General features: G+C 53.1%; 1 protein-coding gene across 2 annotated transcripts in view; it reads right to left on the bottom strand.

Moving 5' to 3' along the window:
- Window positions 1-503: 503 nt before the first annotated feature.
- Ppp2r1a (protein phosphatase 2 scaffold subunit Aalpha) overlaps window positions 504-19,793 on the bottom strand; it is a 31,014-nt gene continuing 11,724 nt past the window's right edge. For both annotated transcript variants that reach the window (XM_010616981.3, XM_010616982.3), the window contains exons 2-15: window positions 12,010-12,100; window positions 9,074-9,174; window positions 7,879-8,111; window positions 7,019-7,166; window positions 6,746-6,901; window positions 6,152-6,266; window positions 5,977-6,047; window positions 5,426-5,560; window positions 3,578-3,751; window positions 3,348-3,408; window positions 2,581-2,735; window positions 1,505-1,647; window positions 1,089-1,180; window positions 504-950 (exon numbers count right to left, since the gene is read on the bottom strand). In XM_010616981.3, coding sequence (XP_010615283.1) covers window positions 934-950; window positions 1,089-1,180; window positions 1,505-1,647; window positions 2,581-2,735; window positions 3,348-3,408; window positions 3,578-3,751; window positions 5,426-5,560; window positions 5,977-6,047; window positions 6,152-6,266; window positions 6,746-6,901; window positions 7,019-7,166; window positions 7,879-8,111; window positions 9,074-9,174; window positions 12,010-12,100 — 1,692 coding nt within the window. In that variant the 3' untranslated portion in view covers window positions 504-933. The remainder of the gene's footprint in view (window positions 951-1,088; window positions 1,181-1,504; window positions 1,648-2,580; window positions 2,736-3,347; window positions 3,409-3,577; window positions 3,752-5,425; window positions 5,561-5,976; window positions 6,048-6,151; window positions 6,267-6,745; window positions 6,902-7,018; window positions 7,167-7,878; window positions 8,112-9,073; window positions 9,175-12,009; window positions 12,101-19,793) is intronic.

Below are 19,793 nucleotides of genomic sequence, written 5' to 3' on the forward strand. Positions count from 1 at the left end.
GACAAATGGTTCTATCCTCCAGCTTCCTTTCTGCTCACTGTCATGGCCCTGATTACTCTGCCGCTTCTTGACACAGGGCCCGAGCCGCCTCCCCAGCTCACGGGGCCTTACCCACAGCTCTGTGTGGGATGTCTGCAGCTGCCCTGACTGCACCCCAAGAGCCACAAGGGACTTCCCACTCACAGCTCCTGACTCACCTGGTGCTTGCAAAGAGCCTCTAAGTCTAGACACTGCCACCCCAGCTTACACAGCACGAGCCTAAGCCCTCTGCTCTCACCACCAAGTGCTCACCAAGGTCTGCAGAAGTACACCGCTCTACAGGCCGTGGGCCACAGATGCCTTGGAGACCCTCTACCCGCCGGCCAGCCGCCCTCCCGCTGGATCCCAGAGAACCCTCCCAACTCTTGGGACACCCAGTGTAACAGTTCCAGGACAAGTCTCCCAGAGGACACAGCTCATGGCCCTGAGGTGGCAAATGCTCCTCCATAACTATGACCACAAGACTTTCTAGACCTTTATTTCTCTGTGAAAAGGGGAGAAAAGGAATAAAATAAAAACAGCACAATTGACACAAAAAAAACACTAGGGGAAGGAAGGTGATAAGTAGAAGGGGGAGGGGGCCCCCGTTACAGCAGCAGGAATAAGCGACCTGGGACACTCACGTCTCTTCCCCACCGTGGGCAGGAGCAGCCCCTTCCTCCCAGGGTCGCTGCCCTGTCCCACCTTGTGCTCCCCCAGCCCCTTGGGAGGTGGACAGTGAGAAGTCTTCTCAGGCTGGGGAGAGAAGGAACCGTGCTGGGGAAGGGGCCTGGGGTCGGACCATGCACAGGGAGCGGCAGTCCACAGCCCCCACTGTCTTGCCCGCGAGGTGCTCCCTGCGGGAGGCGGGTTGGAGGTGGACATCAGAGGCCGGTGTTAACTTCTCACTCAGCATCAGGCAAGAGACAGAACTGGAGAGACAGGAATGGGCCAGACTCAGAACCACGGCTCCCCCAACCCACAACTACCCCAGCACCACTCCCTTCCCAGCGGTCCAAGCCCCGCTGCAGATCACCTTCCCACAGGGCCCTAAGTGCTCAAGGCCTCACCAGTCAGAGCCTCCTGGGCAAAGTACTTGACATCCACATCCTGGTCCTGGGTTAGCTTCTCCAGGATGGGCTTGACTTCACTCTGGAGAGTGCTGGAAGGAAGAGGAGAGGAGAAGAGAGTGACCAGGCTGGGCAAGGGGCTCCCTGAGCAAGAAGCTTCGCAGACAGGTGAGGGCGCCTCCAGAGCCCAGGACGAATGGATGGACACCCCCACACTCTAGTCTATGGAGTAGGCCATGTGAATTCTCAATCTACAGTTCAGAAACAGCCCCCATGAAGGGGAAAACAGAGCCTAGGTACGCAGAGAAGCAAAGAGCGGCCCTGGGCCTCAGAGCCTGGGCTGTGTCTTCAGAGGTCAGAGACTGAGACACCCAGAACAAGGCCCTGCTCGTGTGCGAGGGAGCCCCAGGCCTCACCTGTTGTCCAGGATGGGGCCTATCTTCTGTAAAGACTTGGCCACATTGAAGCGGACATTGGCCACTGGGTCCCCAGCCATACGCAGGACTGTGGGCAGCATGTGCTTGGTGGTAATGTCCTGTCCACAGACTTCCGACAGCACCTGGGGGCCAGCGAGTGGCAGAGAGGTGATTACGCAAAGTTCACGGCTAAGGCCCATGTTCCCTTCCTCCCACCAGGCCTCCTGGGTGTCTGGTCCAGGTCGAGGCTGGGTGGCAAAGGCCGATCTGGCTTCAGAGGCACCACCCAAGGGCAGTTTATCTCTGGAAGCTCCCCACTCCCCCATTACCACGCCTTTACTCAGGGGGGTCCTAGTCTCTTCTCAGACAGATTTCATTCTCTTGGTCTTAACCCCTGAGATACTTCCTGAATGCAATGGCATGGGAAGAAACTACTAGAACACTTACATTCATTCCTAAATCTCACCCTCTAATTTCTAGCTCTGTGATTCCCGTTAGCAGTACGTGAGATAACTGTAATGATATGAAAGTGAAGAGCTAAGTGTACTTCCTCTAAATAGCGTAACTGTTCTAAGCATTCTGTACGCATAATGAGATTATTCTTCACAACCCATTAAGCTAGCTACTCTGACTACCAGCATGAAACCCTCACAGGTGAGAAAAGCTGGCATTAAGATTTCAGATAATGTTCCCACAGTCCACAGCCGACGACGTGTGGCAGAGCCAGAACTTCAAATGAGGTCTGACTCTGAAGCTGCAAGCTCAGCCACTGCACCCCAGATGAACGAGCTCATCTGTTTAGCAGGGAAGCCAAGGGTTCTCAGAAAGCTCTGGAGATCGCTGCTTACCCTGGTGAAGTCTCCCCACCTGGGTCTCCCACCAGGCAAGTCCCTGCCCACAGGGGCCCTGTGACCTTGCTTACGAGCCTCAAGCTGTGGCCTGCATTCCCCAGGACCCATTCTTGGCACCGAGTCCCTGCTATTGCTCCATGTCCAAGCCAGATTACCGCGGCAGGGGCCGCTCCCAGCAGCCTGGCCCAGTCCCCGAGGGTGAGCCAGGGGGCAGTGGATGCTCACATTGATGCAGAACAGCGTGGTCATGCGGTGCAGGTAGTTGGGGTCTCCGGACATGGCCAAGACCTTGGGGATGATAGTGGCATGGGCCCACTCCTTCCCAAACTTCTCCACCAACTTCTTCAGGTTGCTGGTGGCTGCCTCGCGGATGGCATAGACTGCAACAAGAGTCACACTTGCATCACCTACTAAGCAGCCCACGGTGGTGGGCCAAAGGTGAGCCAACAAACTCGGCCAAAACCAAACCAAAGCAGGGCCGCAGGCTTCATGGAGCATCTTCTTTTCAGACTATCTTTTCAAGACTCCACTGCTGGCCTCATTATAAAGGCCAACGGTTCTGAGAAATGATTTTCCCACACCAATTACTCAGCACTTAGTACTTCACACAGCGCTTGGTAAAGGTGAACATTAACTATTATTTTCCACTACCTGAATGAAAACAATGAGCAGTTCTCACAATGCTCCTGAGACACTGGGCTCATGTGCCACACCATAAACGTAGGGTGGAAGGGTGGCAAGCGATTTCTGCAAGCTTTGACAGCTGGGAGGGGGCAATCACACAGGGCTCTCAGCTGGGCAGCCCTCTGACTCACAAGTCCAGGCAGCCCTGGCTGATCTGCTCCATCCCCTCTCAGCATGCACTTCTTAGGGCTCTCAATAGCAAGGCAGCAGGTCCGTGTGTGCATCTGGCGGTAGAGGATGGGCCTTGGCCCCTCTGCCCACCCTTCTTGGAGGTGCCCCCCCTCCTGCTGTCCCCTGGAGAGACTCACCGTGATCCACGAGCCAGGCCATGCATAGTGAGTTGAGTTTCTCATCGAAGAATTCCACTCCCTATAGGGAGACACAGGTAAAGACTCAAGGAAGAGGACACAGCAGTGGAACCAGTGATCCCAGGAAACTACACCTACCCAGACTAGATGCTCCTCAACCTCACCTGAGGTGCCCCTGCAGCTGTCAGGGCCTACACCAAGCCTCCCAGACCCCAAGCCTCCTCACTCACCAGCTGCCCAGCCAGCAGGGGCATGTACTCGATGATGGCCAGCCGTACCCGCCACTTGGCGTCCTCGGCCAGCTCCACAATGGCAGGGAGCAGGGACTGGGAGAGCTGCCGGATGCCGATCACCTCATTCACACAGTCCAGGTTGGAGATGATGTTCAGCCGGACCTCAGGGCACTGAGGAGAGGACAGGGCACTCAGAGAAAGTGCTGCACCACATCCAGAACAAGGTGAAAAGAGCTCAGCTCCACCAGCTTCACATGACCAACCTCTCCCAAGGGCTACTTCACCCACTCCAGCCCTAGGCCTGGGGACAGGCTGAGGTCACACACGAAGCAAGGAACACAGACTGAGGGAGGGAGCTTTTCAAACCATGCGGCAGTATCACAAGATAATGCCGAGCCATGCTAACTTGCAGGAACCACATTGAGAAAATACAGTAATGCGAGAGGAAAGAAAGGATACAGACATGACTCTGATCCTGGCTCTGCTCCCTGACAGCTTTAAGATGGCGAGAGCTCCTCCCGGGGTATCAAGCTGTGACATCAAATGGCCACCTAGCCCCACAGGGTGGCCACGGCTCTTAAAAGCAGAGTGAAGCTGCCGCGTGTGACACAACACGGTTCTGCCAGCTTGGGCCCCAAGGAGTATGATTCATAGACCCCACCATCCCAGCGCCCAGTGGTCTCCAGAACGCACTGGCCGAGAGCTTTGTGGGAGGCGGTGTGGGGTGGTTCCTGTCAATACACACACTCATCATGGAAGTTGGTACACGCCCATGATGCACCTTAATTCTTTTTCATAACCCCCCCCCACCCCGTGAAAGCAGTTTCTAAGCTGCTTCTGATACCCACCTTCATCGCTCTGGTTCAGTAAGTGTCAAAACACAGCCCAAGTACTTCCATACAGCACCCAAAGGCGTTCATAAAGGGACACAGACATGGTCAGTCCTTCGTCCTCGAACTAGAGCCCGACTCCACCTCCTGACCCTGAACGCAGACAGGCGAGCATCCGCTCTCTACATCTCCCTCCGAGTGGTGGGTGGGGAAGCACTGAACTAAGCCAATCACTATGCAAGCTAGTGTGCAGCAGGTTCAGTGATCACATTCTGCACATTCCAAAGGAAGGTCCGGCCCGTGATCAGTACAGAACGTCTAAGCCTCAATGTCCCCGTAGGTGATGGTGTCTGGGCTCACCTGAGGCCTTGCACCACGGTGGACAGTCCATGCCACCACTGCCATTTATGGTGGGGCCTTGGCAGCTTGGTAGCAGTCTGACCTCTGAAGTAACTAAGGGCAGCCACAAGGCTGCTCCAGGCCTGTGTCTCCCCGACCAAGGAAGCCCCAGCCCCAAGGCTTGGGGAAGGCTCTGGCTGGCAACCCTCCATACATGTCGTCCCACCGGCTTCTGGGGAGAAGTAAGCGATGCCCACAGGCCACTGGGAAAAGACTGGCAACGTGACTGGTCTCCCACACACTTCCCTTTGCTGTTTTCAGTCGGTGTCCCTGGCTGTGCTAAAAGGGGATGTGAGTACAACCAACTTTCCTGAGCGCTGCAGGTTGTTCTAGGTTTTTCTACATAAGGGCGGTCTTGGGGCCCAGACACAGCAAACAATGAACAACATGGGCAATCACTGTTCCAGCAGAGAACAAGACAGTGTTGCTTGGAACCCCCACTGTGAAACTCCCCAAGAGATCCCCCCAACAATTCTTTTGTGAAGAGCAAAACTCCCTCTTTATGAAAACGAGAAGGCTCTCCACGAGGACTAGAAGACAGCCAATGTCTTGCTGGACCGTCTGACGGTGAGAGACGTCTCAGAACCAAGTGCCCTCCGTACACGGTATCTCTCACCTCATCCTTCAGCTGAGCCAGAAAGAGGGGTAGGAGGTGCTCGATGGTGTTATCTTTGCCCAGGATGGGTGAGAGGCCCATGATGACCGAGGCCAGGGCAGACTTGACGTGTTGGTTGGCATCTGACACCAGCTCCTAAGAAGGCAGGGGAGGCCCTGGGGTCAGGAAACCTCTGCAACTGTAAGCGGTGATCCAGAGGCCAACGCTGAAGAAGCCCTGAGCCAATGGCCTCCGCCTGCCCCTCACTCATGCAGCAGGGGCAGCTGAGCAACAGGAAGCTGGGGTGACACTGTGCTGCCTAAGCTGCCCCAATCCCAAATTCTGTGTGTGAGGAGATTCAGTGCCCTCCGAAGAGCACGCACTCCCTCCTCCCAGGTCAGCACCGGGCTGCAGACTCTGCCTGGAGTCAGGACTCCAACTCCCCAGCCCAGTGCTGCCTGGTCCTAGGGGCTGGGAACCTCATCTGCCTCAGGCTGTCCTGCCGCCCAGACTCTGCCCACTTCCTCTGGAAGCCTCAGACTCACTCTGCTCCTCCCAAGGAGCTCTGTTACCTTGATGCAGGGCAAGATCTGTGTCATGATCACGTTCTCCCGACAGTCGGCCGAGAGATTTTCACAGAACTCTGTGGGCAAAGGAGGTAGGGATAGGTGAGATGTGACGTCCCGTCCCACCTCCAGCCCTCCGGACACCCCTCCGCCTTGCTGTGTTCAGGGCACCAGCACCAACCTTTGACCTTGTGGGAGGCGGCGGCCCTCACCTCGGCCTCACAGTCCTTCATCAGGTTCTGGAAGGCAGGGACCAGGTCTGTCTTGGTGATCTCAGGCCCCACTGCTTTCTGGAGCTGCGGACAGAGACAAAGGGGTGGGGTGAGTAAGATGGCCTGGCAGCCACTGGGCTAATGAGGCCAAAGAAAAGGCACCCGAAACAGAGGCCAAAGCAGGGGTGAAGGAGCCACCCAGAGATCCAAAGCCAGCAACACTTCCTGACTCCAGGCAGGCTTTTCACCTCAGCAAGCCTTGGTTGCCTCAGAAACAAAGTAAGGACTATGCGGGCACCTATCTGGTAGTGTCGTTTGCATTAAAAATAGCAATAGCTCTCCTTCCCATTCAGTTATTTTAGTTGTGTTTTCAGTTACCTGATGCAAAAACACTCTAATAACAGGGCAGTGGACTCCAACGGCACACTCGGAGACCACACCGCCCAACACCTAAGCACTGTGCTGCCCTAACGGAAAAGCCCAGCTCCTGTACACGGTTTACCTCTTCCCCTCAGAAGGGCTCAGGGTCCTCGCCTTTGGGCCATCAAAAGCCCCTCACCTACCTCTGTGAATTTATCGGCCACCATGTAGCGGACGCGCCAGGACTTGTCCTCAGCCGCCTGGCGCAGGGTGGGCATCACCAGAGCCTCCAGGTCCTCCTGGGGCAGGAGCTGGGCGATGTTCACGCAGGCCTCCACTGCCAGCAGCCGCACAGAGTCCTGGAGGGCGGGTGGGGGTGGGGCAAGGGCGACAGGGGCTCGGCTGAGTTCTGGGGTCCCTTTCCGGTGCAGGCCCACCAGAGGGAGGGGTGCCGCAGGGGCCGGGAGCCCCCTCACCTGCTCATCGGAGGCCAGGTTGGAGAACATGGGGATGATCTCGCTCTTGACGTTGTCCAGCTCCAGCACCTTGGCGAACTCCCCCAGCTTGGAGGCTGCGGCCCGCCGCACCATGGGGGTGTCATCTGAGCACAGGTTACGAAAGTACCTGGGGGTGGGAATGGGGTTCAGGAAGAGGGGCCTTGGGAACCCTGAGGCAGCAGGCAGCACAGTGGAGAAGAGCGCTGAGCACCACTGACTGCACACTCGAGGGCTGCTGCTGGCCGGGTGACCTGGGGCAAGTGAACCCGAGCCTTTCCGGCCTAGGAAATGAGGCTGACAGCAGAAGAGCTGCAGGGCAATGGGGAGGCTCGAGGGCGATGACAGGGGTGAGAAAATCTAGTCAATGGTAGGGGCTCCAAACTATCCGTACGACCATGCAAAATGCTCCACTAAAACGCCTCCAAAAGGTCGCCTTTTCTTTTCCAGCAATGAGCGCCTCAGTCAGCGATGTGCTGGGGTGGGGGCTAAGGCAGGTGTCTAAACACACGTAGTGCGAAGGAGTAATGGCTCAGGGAGGGGACATTCACCAAGGGTTTTGGAGCAGGGCAGGCCCATTCACTGACTGCTTTATGTGGCAGATGCTGCTCTAAGCACTATGTAAAGATTCTTTTAATCACCAACTGGGGGAAGGAGCACCGAGGCAGCCGCCGCGTCCACAGACCACTGTCCAGGACGAGCGCAGGCTGCTCTGCGGGGAGCTGAGGCAGTGGGCAGAGCTGGAGAGTTCAGGGCCAGCGGGGCCCCGGGCAGACCCGGACGGGCTGAGGCCAAGACCGAGCCGACGGGACTGCTGCGGGGCGGGGCAGGGAAGGACTCACTGCCGAAGCTCTGCCTTCACAGCACTGGACACGCGGGGGTAGCAGACGGAGAAGAGGCCGCAGGCCGAGGTGCGGGAGGTGAACCAGTCGCCACCCGCCAGGCGCTTCACGAGCGGCACGAAGTGGGCTTCCAGGTCCGAGGGTGAGTGCTCGTGAGAGATGGCCCGCAAGGACTCCACCGCCTTGTCCCGCACCACCGTCTCCTCCACCGTGGCCAGCGACTCCAGGGGTGGCTGTGGGGAGAGAAGAGGTCAGGGCACAGCGGCTCCCCGACCCACAGCACCCTGGGCCTCACGATCAGCCTGGCCCATCCCACGTCCAGGGAGCCTCCCCTGAAGGTCTGCACTGAGTGGTCCCTGAAGAGGTTCTCTGGCCCACGAATCTTAAAACAACTTGGGTCCCATGGGAGGACAGGGCTTGCCTGTCCTCGGCTCCTCAGAGCGGACGCCTGTAGGCTGGGTGTGGAGAGCTGGGTGCTTGGTGTGTCCCGCTGCTTCCCGGGAAGCAGTCCCGTCCTCGATTCGAGGAGGAGGAATCTACAGAGGCGGGCTGAGTAGCCTGCAGAGGCCAGAATCCCAAACCAGGCCTCCCGCCTCCCCTCATCCTCTCCCTCGGTATCCAACCACCTTCGTGCCTCCAGCCATCACCCTGCACAGACTGGGAAGCCCAGGCAGTGGGGTTGGGTCTGCCGAGTAAAACAGACGGCAGCTGTGCCACTTCTGAGCCATACGACCTTGGCAGGCTGCTCTAGGTGGCTCATCCACTAAGAGACTTCCCTGCCCCAAGCAGTGGACACAGCAATAACAATCACAGCAAACACCTGTTGGCACTCACCACGTGCCAAGTGTTGGCTGTGGGCTTCTCAGGTCAGCGGCCCCTGATTTACAGGACACTGAGAGGCCCAGTAATTCCTAGAAGGCAGCCCGGCTCCAAAGCCCTAAGCCCTCCACAGAGTGCCAGCTGGGCTTGGCACTGTCAGGTGTGGCCCAGGGAACAGCACAGACGACAACTGAGAGCTCAGAAACACAGTCCCGATGGCCCCCCTGACTCACGGGGTTTCGGTGGTGTCCAAAGCCCACCTGTTCTCACAGGACCCGGCCTCTCCTACATCCTCTTCCCTCGCCCCAGGGGGAAGGACCACTAATCTAACCCCGGGGATGAGGGGAGCAAGGGGCCTCCCTGCCTCGGGACTCACCAACAGGCAGTGCACGTACTCCGGGCCTCCCACCAGAGTGGTGAAGGTGCCCAGCTGTTCCGCCAGTGCCAAGAGGACCTCATCCTCGTCATAGATGGTGTCTGTGGGACCGAGAAGGCTCTGTTATATCTGTCCCACACCGAGCGCCAGCCCAGCGCCTCAGTCACCAGAGCCGAGAGCAGGAGTCACCATGACGCTCCCTCCAACGATGGCACCAGTCTCCCCACCGGCGATCCCGACTTGCTGAGCCCATTCCTGTCCTCCAAGTCCCGGTGAGAAGAAAGACAGTGGTAGACAGCACAGAACATGGTGAGCGGGCGCGTCCCTGCCTCCCACCTCAGTACCATTCGCTCTGCCAGGAACTTCCTTCTCGAATGCTAGGAAGCCCTCTTCCATCTTTTCAGACCTGGCTCAGCTGCCTCTGGCTGAAGGGTGTGCAGGACGCCCCTGCACCAAGTCAGGCCCGTCCCTAGGTTCACTCTCCCTGCGCCCTCATGCCACCTTCACCAGCATGCTTCTTGCAGAGCTGCAAACATCAATTTCTGACGTTCAAGACTCCACCTGGGCCATCTGTCCCTAGAAAACTAACACAATATGGTGATTTTCCTTTCACAAAACTGATTGTGAATGTCCCACAGGTGAGAGCTCATAGGGGCTTTTAGTCTGTTCAATATGAAAGACACAGTGTATCTGCCACTTGCTGTTCTGAATATTTTTCCAATGGCTAGAAGCCTAAAGCAGAAAAAAATATGACATTACTCGGCCCTCCAACAGCTCAAAGAAATCCCTAAATCCCGGGTTCTTCCCAGTCCCCAGTCCCCTGGCCCCCATCCTACTTTGCCCTCATCCCCGGTTCTTGCTATTTGGATGACTAATGTGATTCTATAATAATGCTTACACGAGTGGGACAAGGGGAAAAAATGAGAACCAAGACCTGGCATGTAAAGATACAAGATCCCAGTAATGAATGTAACTGTAATGTCTACCTAGAATGTACCAATAAATTTAATTAAAAAAAAAAAATGCTTACACGTTAAACTCTTCACAATGAATCTATACTTATTATACATTATTCCTCTCCTCCCCAGCCTACTCTGTTAACACAAATTCTGCCCCTATGCAAGCTCTGCTCCTCTGCAACTGGTCTCCTTTAACCCCCCAGCAGCCATCCACAATGGCACCCACTCCTCACCTACAGGATCAGATAGCAAAATCCAACCCAGCATCCCTACCCGTCTCTCGACTCTCCCTGAATTCCTCCCGGGAAACGCTCACGACAGTCCTGCTAGTCATCCTGTCCAGGCTGCCGTCCCGCCACCTGCTTGCAGAACTGCACTTACCGAAGGCTGGCACTGGCTAGGACCAGGGCCTGAAGGAGCCCGTGGGCCTCCCACAACTCTCAGTCAGGTACTTTGTGGACCCCATCGAAGAGAAGGGGGCAGCACAAGAGACAGTGAGCCCTCAGGTTTTCCCAGCAGGCTGCTGGTACAGCTGCTTCTTTCAAACTCAGGTCCCTCCAACTGTTTCGCCTCTAACTGTTTAAACACTACTGTCCCGTGGTGCCCCAGTGCTTGCTCCCAAAGCTGTCCATCTCGGCACTCCGAAGCTTCTCGGTCTCTCCACAGTTCATCTGTGGAAGCCCCACGGCTTGGGGTCACGAGCTTGGCATCCAGTGTGTAGACGCCCGCTGCTTAGGTCGTGTCCAGTCATACTGTGTCACTGCGTGCAAGTTAGTGATGCTCTCCGGGCCTCGGTTTCCCCAAGTGCCCGATGGGGGTTGGGGTAAGTCTTGGCCTCCTCCCTCTCCGAGATCATCCCCAGGCCCAAGTGAGGTGAGTGGATCCAAACCACTTCCACTAGGGACAGAGCCTCTAACCTGCACCTGCGATTTTACACAGCGTGAGGTATGAAGTATGAGGTAGTGCTGAGAACAGCGATGAGAGGATTGAGCGTTAACTACAGACGTGGTACCGAGAGCCCTGCATACACCAGCTCGGACAGCAGACTTGTAAGTCTAGCAGCACCATTCACCGGGCGCTGTCCCTGCTCTAACAGGACTCCCAGGACTCCAAGCACACAGGCGCCTACACTAGCATACCCGTTTGCCCACAAGGACCTGAAGCGTCAGATGTGAGACATCTTTCCCCAAGTCACATCCCTGTAAGTGGGAAAGCCTGGATTTGAAAGCGGGCAGCCAGGGTCCCAAACCTGTGCTACTGGTCATGAACACTGGCAAACCTGAAGCCAGAATGACTGCATAAACCCCCTCTCCGTCACTGCCTGGAAGTACAGCTCTGGCGAATGGATGACTTCCCTCGGCACAGCCCCGTGCTCTCACCTCCAGAACAGGAGCTGCCGTAGGGTGCTGCTGTGACATGCAGTGAATGGCAATGGGACATAAGCTCAGGCGTACAGGCACCAGTGCAATCACTTCCCATGGACCAAATCTCACCAAAACAGCCTAGACACCACCTGGCGCGTGGAAGGCAATGGAGCAGTAGCAGTTATTACTGCTCTTTCGTGCTCACATTAATGCTAAAAGTGTGGGGATGATTATCACTGTATTATACCTGAAAAATGTAAGGACAGTGAAATAAAGGAACCATCTGAAGTCACCAGCTAACAGCTGGAGATGCAATTGAAATGGGCTCTGCCTGTAGGCCAACCCCTTCGCTAGGACCTGCCACGTCACCCAGACCTGTGGCGGGGAACCTGTGGCTCGCGTGCCACCGTGGCCTGTGTGTACCGCTGAAAGCTCTAAGAGGTTCACCATCACCGATCCGTATCAGTCCTTCAGACAACTGCATCCCACCTCCCCGGGTCCCTGTCCACTCCACAGCACGGGGCAGATGCTAAGAGCACAATGCCTCTGTCAAACCTGCAGGAACCACTCTAACTGATCGCAGCACCTGGTCCCCGGGAGTTCACCTCCTCACCTGTCAGGAAGGGCAGGAGCTCGCTTCGGGTCCTTTCCACCCCTAGGGCCAACGCAATGGTGGACAGCTTCTTGATGCTATTGAGGCGCAGCTAATGAAAGGACAAGAAAAGAAGGGAGAACGTTAGCGATCCCAGACTCAGGAGAGATCTGCAGCTCTGGAAGCAGCCAAGCCAGCCCCTGGAAGCTTTGCTACCTGTGTGAACACCGTTAGCACTAACTTGGTAAACATCTACCAAGTAATTCCGTGACCCCCAAGTAACCATGAAACAACAATGACAACAGCATCAGCAGAAACGCCAGAGCATCCTCCGGGTCTTACAGAGCCCACCACATACTCAGTCACACTTCCTAAGATCACCCTGAGATTCCACCCCTCTTCCCCAACACACTCTGCTCTCTGCTTTATCCTCCTCTTCCACTGAGCACCACTAATGGCTACGCACTACACTTTAACAGCAGAAGCCACGTCTGCAGCACGCTCCCTCTGGGACACGTCCTACACCAGGCACTCACACTCACCATCTCAATCAATCCGCGCAGCAACTGTGTAAGGTTGGAGCCGTTTTCTGTACTGTTTCACAGAAGGAAACGGGCTCAGAGAGCAGTAGTTCCAACTCAGCACTACAAAGCACGTCACGGAACAGATATTTAAACCCAGGACTACTGGCTAGCAATGACAGTGAAAGAACAAACAACGTCGGATACCACTATAAAAACAAGAGCAGCACTATCAGTGGTGCTACCAGTATCATCACGAGCACAGTGGGCTGAATACTGGCCTGTCCCATTTTGATACATAAACTTTGGTTTTCATTCACTGCTCCCACCTCAAGGCAGGTCACAGAAGTCAGAAGTTCTCTTTCCCAAACAGGAGCCACAGGACTGACTCTAACTTCCAGTCTTTGTCTTAGAGCTGGCTGCAATGGAATTCTCTGGCCTCCTGTCTGACAATGAACCGTAAGTCCCCCACTTCATGAATAGATTAGACGATACAGAAACAACTCCAGACATACTCAGCTACCTCATCTTTGACAAAGAAGCCAACCATCCTCACTGGAGGAAAGATAGTATCTTTAATAAATGGTGTTGGAAAATCTGGCTTTCAACCTGCCAAAGATTAAAACTAGACCTCTATCTTTCACCATGCACTAAACTAAAATTTTTTTTGTTTTTTTTTTGGTACCAGGGATAGAACTCAGGCCCTTGAGCTTGTGAGGCAGGCAGCAGAACCACTGAGCCAAATCCTGGGCCCTGCACTAAACTAAAATCAAAGTGGATTAAAGATCTAAACATTAAAACAAAAACACTACATTTGTTGGAAGATAAGCTAGGTAGAACTCTTGAAGACACTGGCATAGAAAAAGACTTTATGAACAAGTCCTCAGCAGCACAGGAATTAGCACAAAGAATCAACAACTGGGATCTCATCTTTTTAAAAAGCTTCTGCATTGCACGAGAAACCACCAACAGAGCTAAGAGACAACCTACAATGTGGGAAAAAAATTTTACCAGTTGTTTGTCAGACAAAGGTCTACTACCTAGAACATATAAAGAACTCAAAAAAGGGCCGGGGATTTAGCTCAGTGGTTCTGCTGCCTGCCTTGTAAGTGTATGGACCTGACTTCGATCCCTAGTACCACAAAAAAAGAACTCAAAAAAACCAGATCCCCCCAAATATAAAGATCCCATTCAAAAACGGGCATCTGAAATGAACAGACATTTCTCAGAAAGAAGTAAAAGGAGCAAATAAATATATGAAAAAATGTCCAACATCATTAGTCATTCAAGAGATGCAGATGAAAACAACACTGAGATTCCACCTTACTCCAAAAAGAATGGCTCCTATCAAGAAATCAACCAATAACAAATGTTGGCAGGGTTGTGGGGAGAAAGAAACCCTTCTTCATTGTTGGTGGGAGCGCAGACTGGTGCAACCACTGTGGAAATCAATATGGAGATACCTCAAAGAACTAGGATTAGAGGTCCCATTTAACCCAGCTATTCCTCCGCTGGGTATCTTTCCAAAAACATTAAAAGAATCATACCACGGTGATATATGCTCATCCATGTTTATAGTGGCACAGTTTTTAATAGCTAAAACTTGAAAACAGCCCAAATGCCCATCAACTGGGGACTGGATAAAGAAGATGTGTTTTTTTGTTTTTGTTTTTTTTTTAATAAAATGGAGTACTACTCAGCCTTAAGAACAAGAAACTAGACACATTTATAGTTAAGTGGATGCACACTGAGGGCATACTCATGTGAAATTAATAGGACACAAGTGTAAATACTGTACAGTTCCTCTGGTGTGAAAAGTTAAAAGTGTAAATAAGGGTCAAAATGTATAACTGATATTTTGTAATAGGAAGGAAAGGTCTAAAGGTATTGGGCAAATGGGAAGGATAGGGGAAAGATCAAAAGGGAAGAGAAAAAATAAGAGAAAAGGAAAAACATGGAAACAAAGTCTTTGCAAATAGGGAAGGGTGGAGGGGGTGCAGGGAGGGCAGGGGAGTGGGGAAAAAATAAGAACCAAGATCTGTCATGTAAAGGTACAAGATCCCAATGATGAATGTGACTATATTGTATACCCAAAAAGTATCCCCCCCAAAAGACCTCCCACTTCGTAAGGGATCCTGTCCCACACCTGGAGGGAGGGTGCCGCACAGAGGCCGAGAAGAAAGCGGAAGCAAACAGGCCTCGCTAGGTTTTTTGGCCCAGTTTGGTAGGTTCAGGCCACACCCTGTTTGCCCCATTACATTCTGGCACAGTTGTCCACACTCCAGTCGTGCCCAAGGACGGAAGCCTGCACAAAAGCCCACAAGAGTAAGGTCTGGGAAACGTCCAGACAGCTGAACACACAGGGGGTCCCAGGTGGGCAGCTCGCCTAGAGAGGGTGTGGCAGCTCCGTGCCTTCTCCCGTCCCCGGCCCTGTGCATCTCTTCATCTACATCCTGTGAAATATCCTTTATAACAAGCCAGCAATAAGTCATTCTGTGAGTTTTGTGAGGCATCTGAGCAAGGCAATCGAACCTGAGCAGCAGGCTGTGGGTATCCTGATTTATAGCCAGCTGGCCAGAAGCGTGAGCGAAACAACCTGGGCCTTACAACCGGCATCCAAAGACAGCACAGGGAGGAAGCGTCTCAGGCCTCGTCTCCTGGGAGGACATCCCGACTGCAGGACATGCAGCTGGTGTCTGCTGCTGCACAGCTGCCTGCTCGTTTGCTGATGGGAAGAAATCCTCACACCTTTTAGGGTCAAGAATCTTCTGTTAATTATGGCATGGGAACAGGAAAAGCAGGCAGTTTGTTTTTCCAATAAACAACCTGTAAATGGAGATTCGGTCCTAGTCCAGTGACAGTGTCCTTTTCAGAGACAAAATGGAGGAGACACAGAAATCCACGGAAGGCGTGGCCAAGGGAAGAAGGAGGGAGATGTCAGAGCAATGCAGCCACCGTCCGAAGAACACCAAGAGCTGCCAGCAGCCCGCAGAAGTTAGGACAGAGGTACACGGAACAGGTCTCCCTCAGAGCCTCTGGAGAAACCAGCCCCGCCACACCTTGATTTCACCCTCCTGGCCTCCAGAACTGTGAAAGGCTAAATATGTTGTTTCCAACCACCTGGGTGGTGGTGATTTGTTGCACAGACATGAACACAGACAGCAGGTCTAACTTGAGATCTCTCTGCCCTGTGGGAACTGAGGTTCAGAAAGGTGCACACCCTGCGAGACCAGCACGAAGCGGGCCGAGGGCCAAGGGCAGCCGCTCTGAGAGCTGGCTGACTGCGGGACCCTCACTCCTGTACGTCCATCTCTGCCTCTCCCACCCAGCGCCCTGGCTGTCTTGACACGATGAGGTCACGAGTGACCGGAGGCCAGGAGCTGGAGTGTGAGCCTCAACGGTCACGCTTCCTGGAAGAGGGAGAACGGGGATGGGGCAGAGTAAAGAGCAGGCGTCCTCTGCAGCCCTTCTCCTGGGCCCCATGGAACTGGGCACAGCTCTACAAGTGACGGATGTCCTGCACGAGTGGGGTTCTCTGCTTGGGTTAAGGGTCTCTCCGGGGTCACAGACTGTCAGTGTTAACGATGAGGAAATGCTACGGTGAGAAATGCACAAGACAGATTTTTCATACGATGTCAGGGGCTCTCAGACCACTTGAGCTTCAAATGGCCCCAAAACTCAGTAAAAGTTCCTCAGGGCGAAGCGCTAGAAGACCCGCAATTGATATGCAGCCAGAAAATGAAACGTGTGCAGAGACAGACCTCCACAAAGAAGAACCAAGTTTGGCAGACACTCCAGTCGGTGGACCTGGGCCACAAGCGCAGGTGCTCACTGTACGGGCCAAGAGGCCAACAGAACTGTTCTCCAGATCGTCAGAAGTATTTGCAGCTAAATGTTCTTATATCTGCAATTGTTCATAACAAAATACTGCAGAGAATACTGTCATAGCTGCTGCTTGCTTTCCTCTTTTCCTTCAGGTTAAATGTTTGGATTCTCCTCTCAGCTGGGCTATGGGCCAGGGCCACCCCAGGTGAGCAGCAGCCCAGAGGACAGTGGCAATAATAACAGTAATAATCACAAAGCCAGCGACAACAGCAATTTTTGTTTTGTTTTGTTTTTATTGCCTTGCTATGTAGTTCAGGCTGGCCTCGAACTCGTGGCAATTTTCCTGCCTCAGCCTCCCAAGTGCTGGGATAACAGGCATATTGCACTACACCCAGCAACGATAGCAAATGATTGCTGTGTACTTCCGAGTGTTTGACATGGACAAAGATCACATTTAACCCGAGAACCAAGGGTGCTCTGAGGTTTTGTTTCTAGAATCCTCAGCGTACAGGTGAGAATGCTAACACAGAAGCTGTCCCCTGGTAGGAAGCCATGGGGACACAAGCAGAACCCAGGCAGTCTGGACCAATGCCAACATCACACTGTCACTGAGGAAAGAGTCCCAAGGCCAGGCTCTGAGAATCAGGCCTCTTCTCCCATGGTGGAAAGTAATTTTGATTTAACAAGGCCCACTGGTTTCTGCAGGAGACAGCACTGTGAATGCCCAAGAAACGTAGCCCGGGTTGCTATTTCAGAGCCACAGCCCCTAGGTTCAAAGCTGAGATGCTGAATATTAGCCATGGGATTCGGAGTAATCTTTGGGCCCTTATGAGCCTCAATTTCCTCATCTGTGAAGAGGGAACGGCAGTACCTAATGCCGAAAGCTTAGGTGGCAAAGTGACGTGCTCTAGGACACAGCACCAGGGAGGTCCGTAACGGTGACTATGTACTCTGCCCTGCTGAGAGTTTTCCAACTCTGCTCAGGTTGTCAGAAAGGGCAGGGTGGCAGCTGGCCACTTTCCACCCATGTCTCTCTTCCTCTCCTTCATGATGGCTACATAACAAGGGCACATCTCCTGCACAGCGCTTACTACACCACAAGCTCTGTTCTAAGTGTTCTAAAGTCCCATTTGATCCTCACACCCTCATGAGGGAAATATAAGACATCATCACATGGCCAGGACAAGAGGCTCAGGGAGCTCAAGGAAGCCTGTCCACAGGCGGCGGAGCCAGCACCCCAGCCTCAGCCACCAGGCTCTGTACTGGTACCATGCGACCCCTATTTGTTTCTCCTTAGATGCAGGTGGATAGTGGTGGTGCCATGGACACCCTCAGCAGGTCTAGTATTGGTCATAATTCTGAAACAGAGGTCAGCATAACCGACACAAGACACATACTCAGTCGCAGGTCCTGCCTGTAACAAGCCATTACAGTACTGCACTTCATAACAGAAGGGAAGTTAAATGTAAGTTCAAAGTAAATAAAAAATGCCACTTTTTCAAATTCATGCTCCTTCCTGGGAACTAGAGACGAGCCCCTGGTTAAGATCTCCTGCACTGGGCCATACTACTGCTCAGACCCTGTAGTATTCTGCTATGTACATGAACCCCTGGAAAAGATAGTACCAAATCACCTTTGCACCTGGATGTGCTCTAAGACTAACACCTGGCCAGCGAAACCAGGTGGAAATGGTATGTGCTACTTCTAGAAAGTATTTTTTGTTTGTTTGTGAGAATAGAGTCTCACTATGTAGTTCAGGCTGGTCTTGAACTCATTCTGAGGCCAAGGCTGAGCTTGAACTTCCAGAGATCCTACTGTCTCAGCCTCCAGAGTGCTATGATTACAGGTATGCACCACTATGCCTGGCTGGAAGTGTTCTTACGATGGGATGCAGCCACACCTTCCTCCCCTTCTCTCATGAAATGGGACTGTAACTGATGAGAGCTTCAGGAGCCACCCTGAGGCCTGGGGATAACACGGAGGGTAGGGAGGGCAGGATAATCAGTGCAATGGTAAAAGCTTGGGACCAGAACACTATGGGTGTCACAGCAGCTTGAACAGCGACCAGACTTTCTGACCATTAGAAACAAACCTCAAGCTCATTTAAGCCCTGTTTGTTTTCCTATCACTCACAGCCAAACGTGCTCCCAGCTTGACTTAGCACACAGACTAGTTCTGCACAAAGAGACCTGAAGATGAGTGTCCTGAGGAGCTGCAGGAAAGACCCCCTCCTAGATGAAAGGGAAGAGGATGGCAAGAACCTCTATTCTAGGATGGCCCTGCTTTTAATGTGGCTGATGAAGACAGCAAAGACAGGCAATCTTGTGCAGGTCAAAGAATGACATGCTCTGACCCAACTCTGATATTCCTGAGCTGCTGATCTTGTTATGGGGGCGGCTGTCTGGTTTAAATGAATTTTGGCTGGGTCCTCTACAGCATTCCCAATAGAGCTGCTATCAATATCACTAGTAAAAAATAAAAATATCTGTCCCTTGATCATGCACAGTCTACAGCACTTTCACCTGGACTGGGCCTATGTCCCTAGCAAGCCCCAGTGCGCAGCCCAGCCCATGGAGACTTAACATAAAACCCCCCTTTCCCTGCACGCACTTACAGAACGTTACCACTCTGAAGACTCACAGGCATTCAACCCACAGAGCCATCCGACACCAACATGTACAGCCTGATCCCACCTGTGCCAGTCTTCCCTTCACGATCAGAATAAAAGCCAGAGGTCTGGCTCTGGCTGGCAAGGCTGGGCAGGATGGTATTTGCCTGCTGAACCATTCTCACTCACCCCTTGCTCCATGGGTGCCTGTCACAATGGTTCCTTTGACAGGAACCAAAACAACTAACGGACTTTGTCTTCTTCACTGTGTGCTCCAACAACCAGCACAGGGCCTGGTGTAGAAACAGGTGTCTGGTAAATATTCACAGGACTCATTTTTATTTAAAAAATACATATTAGCAAAGATAGAGAAAAAAAGTATCTGGAAAAATATGCTCAAAACAGTGATTTCAGTACAGCCGGTGTCTGATCATGGGACCAGAAGGCGTTGCACTGCGTGCTACAGTGAAAGACAGAAGTAACTCACTTCCATGAAGTCCTGAAGTCTATGCATCCTAAATATTCACAGGACTCATTTTTATTTAAAAAATACATATTAGCAAAGATAGAGAAAAAAAGTATCTGGAAAAATATGCTCAAAACAGTGATTTCAGTACAGCCGGTGTCTGATCATGGGACCAGAAGGCGTTGCACTGCGTGCTACAGTGAAAGACAGAAGTAACTCACTTCCATGAAGTCCTGAAGTCTATGCATCCTCCCCTCCACACTCCATGAAGGACATTTTCAAATGAATATAGTGCATGCCTCTGTGTGTGTGTCTGTGTGTGTGTGTCTGTGTGTGTGTGTCTGTGTGTGTGTGTGTGTGTGTGTGTGTGTGTGTGTGTGTGTGT

Source organism: Fukomys damarensis, unplaced genomic scaffold (genome assembly GCF_012274545.1).
Source record: "Fukomys damarensis isolate Sample0158 unplaced genomic scaffold, DMR_v1.0_HiC HiC_scaffold_19, whole genome shotgun sequence".
NCBI classification, from domain to species: Eukaryota; Metazoa; Chordata; class Mammalia; order Rodentia; family Bathyergidae; genus Fukomys; species Fukomys damarensis.